The following is a 13,552-nucleotide window of genomic DNA, read 5'->3' as shown; positions in this document are numbered from 1 at the left end:
GCAATTTTAATGAAGTTAGTAAGAAGTCAGGTGTTTTGTAAATATGAATCATGAAGTAAACTAAAGTTGAAAAATTTTGTCTTTAAAATGTGTATAAATTGGACTATTGAGATGGCTCAGTGGGTAAAGGCATTGTCCCCAGGCTTGCTGACCTCGGTTCCGTCCCCATGACACACATGGTAGAAAGAGGTAACCTACTCCTGCAGGCTGTCTTCTGACCTTCCCATGTGACCTGCGCCACATGCAGACCCTTCTACCCACACTCAAATAAATAAATAAATAAAAACTGAAATGTGTAACATGCGTAACTAGGTTTTTCACCTTTAATTTGGATACTTTGTTACTTATTAGTAAACTTTGTGTGTTCATTATTTCATATATCAGTCCACAATTAATGCCCAGTTTTCTAATTAAAATTTCTTTTGAGACAGAGTCTCACTGTGCGTGCGTGTGTGCGTGCGTGCGTGCATGTGTAGTGTCCATGACTGTGTAGTTTCCATGGAGGTTATAATATTACAGATGGTGGTGAGCTGCCATGTGTATCCTTGAGCCTGGAGACCAAACTCCAATCCTATACAAGAAGAGCAGCTACTCTTTACCATGGAGTCCTCATTCCAACCCTCAGCCTCAGATTTTCAAAGAATCAAATTAATTTAGATTTTACTGATTTTTCTCTATTCTGGGTTTGTTTCTGATTTATTTATTTATTTGTTGTGTGTGTGGGGGGGGGGGTCTTAAACCCAAGGTCTTACGTATGCTAGAGAAGTGTGCTGCCACTGTGCTACATCACTAACCCCATTTGATTATTTCATCATTCTTCTCTTCTGCATTCAAGTTTACTTTGCTAGTTTCCTTGGGTTAGAGCCATAATTATTGCTTTTGAGACCTTTTTTGTTGCTAACGTATGTACTTAATTAAGCACAAAGTTTTTCTCTAGGCCAACAGTTCTGACCCCTTTGGGGGTTGACAACCCTTTCACAGGGGTCGCCTAAGACCATTGGAAAACACATAATATACATTATGATTCATAACAGTAGCAAAATTACAGTTATGAAGTAACAACAAAAAAATTTTATGGTTGTGGGTCACCACAACATGAGGAGCTGTATTAAAGGGTCGCAGCATAGGGAGGCTGAGAACCAATGTTCTGGGGACTTTTAGGTCTGGGTTATTTTTTTTTTTTTTTTAAGTACATTTTCATTTAGAGAATGTTTGAAATATTTTATTTATATAACATGTAGAAAAGAAAAAAAGAACAGCTAAATATTAGGGGGTGAGGAAGAGCCAAATTGCCGTTCTAACTATAGAAGTTCATTGAGTTGGCTTTGAGTCTGGTTAATTACTTTTTTGTGTGACTTTTTTTTTTATAAAAAAAGTTGAAAAGTTAAAAAAAAATTAAATTATCAGGGATAGAGCAGGGAGGAGAAGAAGACAACACAGATTCTGCTCTAACTCCATAGCATGTTTTACCGAGATGCTTCTGTGGCTGCGGGACACATGTTCTGTTAAGACAGCAGATGGTGCGGTTCATGTCGGCAGCGTTCTTCCCGGGGCTGGTGCTCTCTGTTACTGACAAGCAGTTGTGGAAATCTTCAGCCACAATTGTAAACATCTTTTTAAGTTTGCGTTTCTTTTTTGGTTTTGTTTGTTTGTTAATTTTTTTTTTTCAGTGATCCTCCTTAAGCCCAGATCTCTCCACGTGCCAGGCCAATGCTCTGCAGCAGAGCTGCATTATATATATTAAATATAAGTGTGTGTGTGTGTGTGTGTGTGTGTGTGTGTGTGTGTGTTTGTGTGTATAATAAGTCTTTGCTCATCATTTTCCTCTTGTCTATTTAAATTATAAATAAGTAGATTCTGTTTTAGCATGTAGCTTATTGTTGTTTTTTCTTACTCACTGGATAACATGATTTAATGAAATGTAATGTATAGCTATCTTCATTTAATTCATTTATTGATATAGTTGTCTGCCTGATTTTTAGTTTGTGTTTTTTGCCTTTCTCTTTGCCTACCTCTTTTGTGATTCATTGGGTATCTCTAGTTCGCTTTTACCTCTGTCGCAGTCTGACTAGCCACCTCTGTTGTTTCATTGTTGGAGGGGCGTCTAGACTCTGCAGTGTGCATTTCACCCGTCTGCTTTCAGCTCTGACTGCATCACATTGAGCAGCAGCCTTTCCTCTCTTCCGTTCTGTGCCGCCATTGTCTAAGATCTGTTTCCTTTCACACGGTAAACATGACAGTAGATGATAATTACAAGTTTTGCTTTATAGATAACTGTTCTGATGTTTGCGGTGTTAGGGAATAAACCTAGGCTGCGTGCTTGCTAGGGAAGCTCTTTACCATAGGGCTATACCACTTAACTCTGGAGAGCACTGCTTAAAAGTGGTTAAACATGCTGTAAATTGACCATCAACCATAGGTTCATGCATCTACCTGATGTGTTTCCTGTTAGTTTTTCTGAGCTTGCATTCTAATGCTGACTTTAGCTCTACACTTTATTCATTGACCTTTCTGGCATTGATAACATCCATAGAAAGGAAATATAATACTGAAAATAATGGAAATGTGACATTGAAGAAAGGGAGGAAGAACAATTTAAGGAAAGATAAAATAGTAATAAGTGGCATGCCTGACTGGAGAGTGGCCTAGTAACATACTTAGTTCTCAACAGTGTTGCTCCTGTGCTTGGTGTAAGGAGATGACATGCAGTACAGGGACCTTTTCTAGATTTCTTGGTATAGCAGTAGGGAGAAGCATCTAGAAAAGAATCCCATTGAAGGTCTGTCTCAATGATTTTCTTAGTTGGGGTTTTATTGCTGTGAGGAGACACTATGACTACTGTAACTCTTATAAAGGAAAACATTTAATTGGGGCCAACTTACAGTTTCAGAGGTTTAGTTCATTATCCCCATGTCAGGAAGCATGATAGCATGCAGGCAGACAAGAGTGCTAGAAAAGGAGTTGAGTTCTACATCTGGATCCTAAGGCAGTGGGAAGAGAATGCCACACTGGGCAAGGCTTGAGCATCTGAGACATCAAGCCCACCTCCAGTGACACACTTCCTCCAACAAGCCACATCTACTCATCTAAGGTCACATCTCCTAATAGTATGAGTACTCAAACACATGAGTCTACGGAGGCCATTCCTATTCAAACCACCACGATGATGTGTGTTAACTTGCCTTGGAGAATAGAATGAAGGCATCAAGGAAGGAAAGGGAAGTGTAGATTCTATAGATAACTAAGAAGTAGGAACTGATTTTAATCTAAAAAGTATAAGGAAAAAGGCTCTTGCCACTTGAAGAGTGTTTAATCCAAGAAAAAAACTTGTCTAAGGAACCAACATTTGAGTATGAACAGGAAAGAATGTGAATGTCTGGGGAATCAGAGTATAGAGTTGTAGGATAGATTGCCTCTATAGAAAAAAAGGTTGATAAAGTAAGTGGGAAGTGAAGGTTTAAAATGGAGAACAAGAATGCAGATGAGTGGTGCTAAATATTGGGAAACATGCATGGTCAAGAATGGAGTTTGGCCGGGTAGTGGTGGCACACGCCTTTAATCCCAGCACTTGGGAAGCAGAGCCAGGCAGATCTCTGTGAGTTCAAGGCCAGCCTGGGCTACAGAGTGAGTTCCAGGAAAGGCACCAAGCTACAGAGAGAAACCCTGTCTCAAAAAACCAAAAAAAAAAAAAAAAGAACACAGACAGTCAAAAGCAACATTAGTTATTCCATATAATATATATAGCATAAGCTTTAATAAATGCCTGTGGACAAAATAGACATAGACTTTTTTTTTAAGAATCTCACCTAAAACAAAATCTGGGAAAACATCATAATCAGTAGGTACATTTAATGGCCAAGTGTCAGAGCAGTGCAGACGGGAAGCAGTGTTTGGCTCTGAGTGGATGTCAGTACAGAGACATATCAAGTGTGACAAATGACATACATAGTTCAGGTGTAAATGTCAGTAGTGTAATCTTTAGTGAACATACATTCTGTACCAAATTATGTGAAGAACCGCTTAAAATGCAAAGAAAACTGATAGAAGTGCATTAATTTAACACAAGTAGACCCATCCTATTAGTTTTATTAATTATTAATAAGATTCAGCTTTTGGTTTTATTTTCTTGATTCCTGCTCTAATTTTTGATTTTCTTCTTTCTGTGGATTTAACTTCCATGCAATGCTTGGTGTAGCTAAAATACCCACTTTGGTGGTTCAAGTTTATGGCATATGAATATTTATGGTATATAAACATGGTATAGACCTTGAACCCCTTGATACATTTTGCATAGGATTGAGGTCAGACATGTGAACTTCAATTAATATCATATGGTTTTGGAAAAATGAAATACGCTTATTTCAAATTTCTATTTTTATGTCAAGAATGCATTGGTATTATCGAGCTTTGTGTATAACATAGTTAAATAATATATGCCATAGGTGGATTCATTTTATGTGCACATATTCCCTATTCTTGCTTTTTCTAGTACACGTACAAAGACGTACAAACCATAAAGCGAGTTTTTTTTTTAAAGATAAACAGGGATAAAGTAAATCAGAATTCCTATGTAAGATTAACTACTTTAATCATATTGCTTTAAACAGACAAAAATATAGTAACAGACTACTAAACCTAAGAGTGCTACCCATTTTTTTTTGTTGTTGTTGCAAATATCTTTCTTCTGGTATTTTTGATCCATATATACAAGCACATAATGATTGAGATTGCCATGGCTTGTAATGCAGTTATGACACTATAATCATGGTCTGTCACAGGAAGAGCGAGGTAGGTAATACTGTATTTTTTAAGCACCACAGCCTGAAAATAGGAAACAGACAAACAAACAAAAATTAAATGTACAGGTACACGCTAGTCACAAGTGATTTGATGCTAAGGAAAGCCTGAGGAGACTTGCTCTCAAAAATCTTAATCCTGCACTCATGTTGTATTCCCAGCCCAAGTGGAAATAGGGATTGTGATTTACTCTCACGAATTTAGGAAAATTGTCTTTCCAATGTATTCCTCTACTTATACTGTAAAGAAACATAAATGTTTAATTTTAGAAAGATAGTGAATGTTAGTGTATAATTTGATAGAAAAGCAATGTGGAAATAATTTAAGGGGTTGTAATTTTCCTAGTATTTCCTAAATGTATTTGAGTTTGTACACATAAACCTTGCTTTAAACAAGCCTTTTCAATCAACTGAAGTTAATGTCTTGAAAACATGTTAACTGTCTATTATAATACAAAATAATCTAGATAATCAGCACAAAAGGAGAACAGGCTTATTTGACTTACAGTTTTGGAAGTTTCTGCATATGACTGGCCATTCCTATTTCCACTGGACTTACAGTGAGACAGACGGCGGCGCATCATGGTACATGGTACATGGTACATGGTGGAACAAGCTGCGCAGTATGGCAGCAGTGAAGGAGAAACAAAAGGAAGAAACCATAGGTCTGTGGTCACTTTCAAGAGCACAGTGATCTAAGACAAAGCTAGGTGTCCCATCTCCTAAAAGTCCATCACCTTTCTGAAACCAAGGACTTAAACACGAACTTCTGCGGACCTTCTAGATCCATACTATAGTAGCCTATAATCTTGATCCTGCTGTTTTGATCATTTAGAACATCTTCTAAAAATACAATGACTTTAAAGAAAGATCTGCTTCAAGTATAATGCATTTGTTGGGAAAATATATTGTTTATACTTTAATGATATGGTTGTTATTTATTGAATTAGCACATAAGAGCTAACTAATTTATAGTTAGGTGATTCTGATTTGATAGTAATTACCGTTTCTAAAGGGAGGTTTACTGTGCTAACTGATACAAGACTGTTTTGAAAGAGGTGCCTAGAGGAAATAAAGATGGAGTGATACTATTGGCTTAAGGCCAAAATAAAAAAAGATCATGGAGTTGTTGTGTACTAGGGTGACCATAACAAAATACCACAGACTAGGTGGTTGGTTTTTTGTTTTGTTGTTTTTTGTTTTTGAAAGAAATAAGTTGGGGGGGGGGGATTGTTGCAAGTCCAAAATCCAGGCTTAGTTTCTTTTGTTTATATTGGTGATCTTTTCTTGGGTTTTGATATGGTCTTTCCTTAGTTCATATATTTCCTTTTGTGTCCAGATTCCCTGTTTTTATAGACACTTAGGAGCAGGTTAAAGCCACTTTAATACTATTATTTCTTTGAAAGTTGTACTTAAATAAAGTCTTATGTATTTGAGACAGGGTCTCTTTGTGTAGCCCAGAATGGTCTGGAACTTGCTCTGTAGCCCAGACTGGCCTCAGACCCACAGTCCTCCTACTTCTGTCTCCTGTTGCTGGGTTGTAGGATGTGCCAGTAAATCTACTTCAGATTTTTATTGTTCTGTTTGCTTTTGCTTTCATTGTGCTGGATATCAGACCCCATTTTCCAACTTTAAAAATCGAATCTGTCTAGAGAATAAGTATTTTGTTTCTTTTTCTTTTATTGTTTTTTCAAGACAGGGTTTCTCTGTTGTTTTTGAGCCTGTCCTGGATCTCACTCTGTAGACCAGGCTGGCCTTGAACTCAGAGATCCGCCTGCCTCTGCCTCCTGATTGCTGGGATTAAAGGCGTGCACCACCACCGCCTGGCTTGAGAATAAACATTTTACTGTAGATTTGCTGACAGTGAGAATGAGGACAACACACTTCTCTCAATCCAATTGTGTGTGTGTGTGTGTGTGTTTTAAGATTTTAGCAAAACATCCTAATTTCGTCATCCTGCTTCTCATTTTTCTATCCCTGTAAGAATTATATTCTGTTCTGATGAAACTCACAAGTTCTGGGCACCTTGTTTTCAAAAGGAGACCCATATGTCTCTCTTGCCCTTTGGGGTCAGAGCTCTGACAAGTGAGAACCCTGCCACAGCCCTGCTTACACAGCCAGTACAGGGTAACATGAATCAGGCTTCTATACCTTTCAGCCAACTGAGGCTTCCTTCCCACCCTGTTCCTGCTAAAGTCAATCCAGTTCTGTCAGTGCTTCTGTAGTTACTTCAGACTGCCTTCAGGACACATCCCTTGTGAGGAGGGAGTGAAAGCTGTAGATGCAGTTTTTCTGCAAACTTCAGAGATCACTAAGAATTCTGATCTAAGGAAAGGTAGGCATCAATGCCTATTCCGTAAAAGCAGAATTCTTTACAAATTATAAAGGTAGGGGTGTGGTCTGCTTTTCAGAACAGCTGTGTTAAGTTGGCTTTTGCTTTTCTTTGATTATTTATAGGTTGGTTTATTGGTTTTGAAACAGGGTCTCACCATACAGCCCAACTGGGCTTGTGATCCTCCTGCTTCAGCCTTCTGAGTCCTGTTATCACAGGAGTACGCACTATTCACAGCTAAGTTATATTTTTAATATTAACCAGTTGAGCCAAGTACCAGGAAAGAAGGAAAGGATAGCAAGCATGATTGCATTCTTGCTGCCCTGGGAAGAGCCACCATCTCACCTGGTGGCCAACATCCTTATGATGGCCCCTCTACACCTGTTATCGACAAATAATTACAGCCAGCTGTACAGTGTCCTCCTCTCAGTGTAGTTGATGACCTCCCCACTGTTCTTTTTCACGTGATCAGTTGTTTATGGCGTAACCAAGACCTCACTAGTCTATCTTTAGACGAGTGACAGAGGAAGCCACGCACCTTGCCCACCTCACACTGTGACTCGCCTTCTAGTCTTTTGTACCATTCACTTCACTGTTTGCTCTCTAATTATTTCCTAAAAGGAAGATTTCCTAAAGGGAAATATATTGACAGTACTCTTTTTTCTTACAGCTTGTACCTCCTTTTAAGCCTCAAGTAACATCTGAGACAGATACCAGATATTTTGATGAAGAATTTACAGCTCAAACTATTACAATAACACCACCTGAAAAATGTAAGTAAATTTATTAGGCAGTTGATAACTTTCTAAAATAATTTAAAACAGTCTACTTCAAAATCATTTGCTACTTGAAAGATTAAATCCAACTGTGGCTTTCATTCCATTTCTGTTGAGGATTTGGAGCTCCCCTGTGAGGGAATGGGCAGAGCATCAGGAACAGTCCTGGGTAGGAGAGCTAGAGGCCAAGTGAGTGACAGACTGACTCCTCTTCACTGCCGTCTCAGCAGGGCCTTGCTGCCTGTTAGGAGCATTCCTTAGTCTAGACCTTGTTTCTTCACATCTGCCTTACTCGGTCATTTTTAACTTTACTTTTAAAATTAGGCTTTCCTTAAACAGTAAGATATTTAAATACAATTTTGTTTGATATTTTTAATTACACACTTTAAATTAAAAATGCTTTAGGTTGTGTGTCCATACACCATTTCATGTCATTCCATATACCTTAATATATGCCTTGTACTCTGAGAGATGCCATAAATAAGTAGGTTTTGATGCAGAACAAAGATAGGGTAGAGTTTTGAGGTAATGTTTGGAAAGCTGAAAGAATCTCAGGCATCCATGTGTAGCATCCTTTAGCATTTCTTCCTTTTCCTTTGTTTGAACATTTTTCTCTGCTGTTGGTTGGTACTTCTCAAATACACTGAATGTCTGTGAGACAGAAAAAGAAAATGAAATGCTATCCCCATAGTGGTCATGGTTGACTAATTTTATTGTTGAAACACAAACTAGGACTCATCTGGGGTCCATGGCCCTGCACCCAGGAGAGGGTATGCCCTGAGGGGAAATGTCTGTGTGTACATATGTGCACTCTGGTTCTTTTGTGCCTTTAGATTTACCAAGAAGCAGTGCTTAGCTTTTGTAAGGGAAGGCATTGAAGCCCAGTGTCACACCCATCTAGGGCAGGGCTTACCAGCTCAGCTGGGACACCAGCCCAGCGCTTAAGGTGCCCACATGCTAAAGAGAGCTACAAATGGTATTGGTAGTCTTTTAGCATCACTAAGAAGTTGGAGACTATTCAAAAGCCTGTGGAGTTGCAGGCAATTAGTTAAGGGTTATCTGAGTAGAAATTATGGGCACAGGCCTCGGCCTCTGGTTTCAGGATAGGACGTAGCAATATAATTGTTCAAATTGTTGGGAAACACCGGTGAGTAATTGAGCAAACCAAGAGAAGTGCCTACCCTGAGTTCTTGCTGGACTCTGCCATTTGGATCTATGGTTGGTTGTTTGCACACCATCTTTCCCTAGAGTAAAGCTCTCTACTGACTTCTTTTTTCAGTATACATACACATTCTTTCCCAAAGAACCACCTTTGATGTCCAAGCCTGAGGAATATTGTACTCTTAACAAGCTCCATTCTACTGTAATGCATCTGTGTTGATGATGCCTTTATTTGCTATTTTTCTTGTTAATTTGTTTTCTATTTTTGTCAATGTAACATAATATTACTGAGAGAAAGGATCTCATAACCTAATGACTGTCACAGGTCCCAGGATAGATCCTTGTTAAGTACTTATTAAACGAGTGAACATAAAATGTGACTGGAGCCTGGGACAGTTCGGGTCAGGAAAATGTCCTGCTCTTAGCACAGTGCAGTTGCCTGTGGATGGATATCTGGGCTTCCTTCCCTCCCAATTGGCATCCAAAGTCTACATTGGGATAGGAAGATCTTAGTGTCTTTTTGGAAAGTAGGTTGGAGGAACTCTCACAAGCCTAGCCTGGTCTGTAACTCAGAGGATCCTTATCCCTCAACTTCCTGAATCTAGAAGTAACATGCCTAGGCCTTAACACCAAGCTTCATTCATGACATGTCTCTTGTCCTTTTCAAGATGGTTCTTTTCTTAAACAAGTTTTGGCATTTGAGGATTATTTTTAAGACAGCTGAATATGTGATTTGGGGGAAAAAATAGAAATAGGTAGGGCTTGGAAATGAAGAGGCATGAGTAGATAGTTTACTTCAGAAAGTTAAAAGTAAAAGCCAAGTTTGCAAGATAGAAACTGTGAAAACATGGACTCCAAGCTGGGGAGCCTGCTTTGTGTCTTGTCTCTGCCACTTACTAGTTCTGAGATGTGATGCCTCAACTATCTCCTTCACAAGGAAGTCCAGGGATTCTGGAATAATCTCCAGAGCACGCGTTTCTCTGGAGTGTGCCTGACAAACCAGCTCCTAAAGTCTCTAGATGACTCCAAGCTTGAGTGACCTGATGAACTGGTCCTTATGATCTACATGAGAAGTGAGGGATAGGTCCAATATAATAAATCCTTGAGTAGAATGAGCATGAGGAAATGTAAGACTAAATAAACAGTAGCAAAAACAGTTTAAAAGTCTACAGAGTCTCAACCAAGTGATACTAGAAGCTATTAAAGATATTATTGTGCTTAGTCAGGCACTGTTTCTTGATTAACTTACCTCAGGAGTCAAGGACCAGGACATCTTAAGTGATCCTGTCTTCTTATTTGTAACTGTTCACTTATGGCTGCTCTCCTGATGAGAATGTGTATGTTGATTTCTCGGTTCTCAAAACCTCTGAAATGATGCTGAAATGTTGAAGATAAGATGCTTTATATGCTCTGCTTCTAGAATTTAACTTTCACCTCTTTCCTCACCTCCACTAATCAACAAGAGTTGGCCATGTTGCATAAGCCTCAGTGTTGAAGAATGATGGGTTCATTTCTAGGGAGAGGGGGCTGTACAGAAAACCCTTAGGTTAGCATAATTTCCAAGGTGGGTGGTATTAGTCTGTGGGAATCTGACTTCTGTGGGCCTCAGAAGTAGAGTATGGCTTTGCTCTGCTGCTGGTCCTAGATGGTACAGTAACAAGTGCCCAGCCAGTACAGTCCATGCCTCACAGGGTATGCCATAGTCTAGGGTTAAGGAGAGCATACAACTCGGCCCCCCTCGCCTCATTCAGGATCTCTAGGATGGAAAGGCAAGTGAGAGGATGGCCAAGCCTCTCTCCATCTGGGCTTCTGTTGGAGGGGAGGGGTCCCAGTGGCTATTAACTGAAGTTCTTGGTTCTAAGGGCCAAGGCAAGAGCTTTAACTTTGTCAGTCCATAAATCCTAGGTTTCCATTATGGGAAGAGAAAAGAGGCAATAAACCATCATTACAGAGTAGGGCTTTTTTGTTGTTGTTTTTTTTTTGTTTTTTTGTTTTTTTTTCCTGGTGGCCTTGTTACAGCTCACACACCCAGATTTGTTTCAGAAGTCCGTAGAAATGCCATTTGTTAACAGTTGTCTTCCCACTTGCCACCTTGCTTTTGTAAATCAAAAGAAGTCTTAATTATTTTTTAAGAATAAATCAGCAGTTAAGAAAGAAAGCAAAATGTTCCATTTTCTACAAACAGCTGCAGCAATGTGCCAGATTGTCCTAACTGGTGTTAATTAATGGAACAGATTTTAGAATGTGTTGTCTTTCATTACATCCATCAATGGTCCTATGCTTTCCTCTCACAGAAAAGGAACATTTCTTTGAGAGCGATCTGGTCACTTTTGCTACTGTCTAATTACATTTGTTAAATGTTCTGAGAAAAGCAAGTGCCTGAAGCTGCTTGGATGCAGAGATTGAGATGCAAAACTGTAGGGTTGATCATTTCAGTGTAGTGCATGTTCATTATTGCTGTCATGGTGTCTGCAAGGTCCTCCAGAGTAGGAAGAGGTTCACATACATTGACCAGGTGCCATGTCCCCCAGCTCCGTTCACTGCAGCCCCCTGCCAGGGCATCATAGGTGCCAGGGAGCTGCTGCCATCCTGTCTCAGTTGGGCATAGTCAAAGAACCAGCCTCATTGTGATCAACCCTGATGGAGCACACAAGAGCTGGAGTGGGGGCCTCACAGCCAGACTGTGGATTCAGATTGGTTCCTAGTCAGAATTGCAGAATGTGTTACTCAAATGACAGTGGAGACTGTCTTCATTCTCTGGGGCCACCCAGCAGTATTCCCTCCCTCTCCAGGCAAGACCAACACCTGCCATGTAGAGCCCTTCTGGGCTTGGGACAAGGTCTGGTTTCAGCCAGGAGCCAGGGCAGTCCTGTCATCTGGAGTAGAAGAACACAGTCCTTTGTCACACGTAGTGTCTGGATCTTGTTGCAGGTTTGCTATGCAGAAACACTCAGAAGAACAAAGCTTTTAGTGGGGAAAACTTTCTCAGATGTGATTGGCACATGTCAGAATTGCAACAATACGACTTAAGCTGACTTTTTTGTAAAGATTTTATGCTATGTGACTCAACAATGGATACCGCCAACCCCTCCCAGCTTTCAAACAGCTGAAGAATTTGATCTAGAAGATGCATGTAATTGGCTTGGTTCTGAACCCCTATTTTCTTTTTCGAGACAGAATTTCTCTGTGTAGCTTTTGGAGCCTGTCCTGGAACTCGCTTTGTAGACCAGGCTGGCCTCGAACTCACAGAGATCCGCCTGCCTCTGCCTTCCGAATGCTGGGATTAAAGGCATGCGCCACCACAGCCTGGCTGAACCCATCTTTTCTAAGGAGGCAGATTTCCCTCTACCTAGGATTGCTGCCCAGCTGTTTGCAGAGGGGATTTGTGGAATGTCCTACACAAACTGTATGTGGTGTGTTTCTACCTGCTACAGCAGTTGTTCATGGTACATTTGAGCTGAAAAATTTAGGTTAATGCCGGTTTGGTTTCACTTCTGAGGTCCCTGTTCATTAAGAAGGAAATATAGGAAGGAAAAAAAAAAAGCAAAGAAAAATACAAAAGTTGATTTTTCAGATAAAAGCAAAGCCTTTTATGGGGTGCAGTATAGCCTCTGTTGTTGCTGTTACTACATGAAATCAATGCTCCTTAGGAAGGCTGGGCAACAAAAAGAATGGAAATAATCCCTTTTTAATGGATTTGAGGAAATGGAAATATTTTGCTTGGGGAAAAAAATGGTTATAAGACTGGAGAGAGATGATGTCCCAGTAATTAAGAGCACTTGCTCCTCTTATAGGGGACCTGGGTTCAGTTCTACATGGGGTGGGGTGGGGTAGGGGGCTCACAACCAGTGCTTTAATTTGTTTATATTGCTATGATGAAAACCATGACCAAAAGCAGTTTATTTGGCTTACGTGTCCTGATCACAGTCCATCATCAAAGAAAGTCAGGAAAGGAGCTTAAGGCAAGAACCTGGAGGTAGGTACTGATGCTGAGGCCATGGAGAAACTGCTTCCTGGATAGCTCCCCATGGCTTACTCAACTTTCCTTTTTATATAACCGAGGACCACCAGCCCAGGGTGACATCACCCAGCGTGGGTTGAACCATCCTGTGTAAATCTGATGTAAGCATTTTATCAGTGAAGGTTTCCTCCTTCCAAATGACTTTAGCATATATCAGACTGACGAGAAACTAAAGAGCCCAGTCTACAGCAGCATACAGGGAATCTGAGGCTTCTAGACCCTGAGGATACTTGCATTGCTGTGTTTCACATAAGTTTCTCCCTCCCTCCCTCCCTCCCTCCCTCCCTCCCTCCCTCCCTCCCTCCCTCACTCCCTCCCTCCCTCACTCCCTCCCTCCCATACAGGAGAATAGAGATAGAGAGAGGGTCAGGTCCGTGCAGGCCCCCTTTCCCCATGTCTTTCAGTTCCCTCGTTTTCCTGATGAAATAAGGACTCGAATGCTGCCCTTTGTGTTTCTTCTTTTATC

At 40.3% G+C, this 13,552-nt stretch overlaps 1 protein-coding gene across 7 annotated transcripts in view; it reads left to right on the top strand.

Annotated features, from left to right (window-relative positions):
* Nucleotides 1-13,552, top strand: part of Akt3 (AKT serine/threonine kinase 3) — a 277,083-nt gene that overhangs the window by 257,623 nt on the left and 5,908 nt on the right. For all 7 annotated transcript variants that reach the window (XR_013043548.1, XR_013043547.1, XM_076548297.1 and 4 more), the window contains one exon: nt 7,799-7,901. Coding sequence is in view for 5 of the 7 variants with exons in the window: in XM_076548297.1 (XP_076404412.1) it covers nt 7,799-7,901 (103 nt within the window). In the remaining 2 variants the exon portion in view is untranslated. The remainder of the gene's footprint in view (nt 1-7,798; nt 7,902-13,552) is intronic.

The sequence above is a fragment of the Peromyscus maniculatus genome, chromosome 11 (genome assembly GCF_049852395.1).
Source record: "Peromyscus maniculatus bairdii isolate BWxNUB_F1_BW_parent chromosome 11, HU_Pman_BW_mat_3.1, whole genome shotgun sequence".
NCBI classification, from domain to species: Eukaryota; Metazoa; Chordata; class Mammalia; order Rodentia; family Cricetidae; genus Peromyscus; species Peromyscus maniculatus.
Note: the sequence above shows the minus strand (reverse complement) of the source record. Positions and strands in the feature narration are given on the sequence as shown.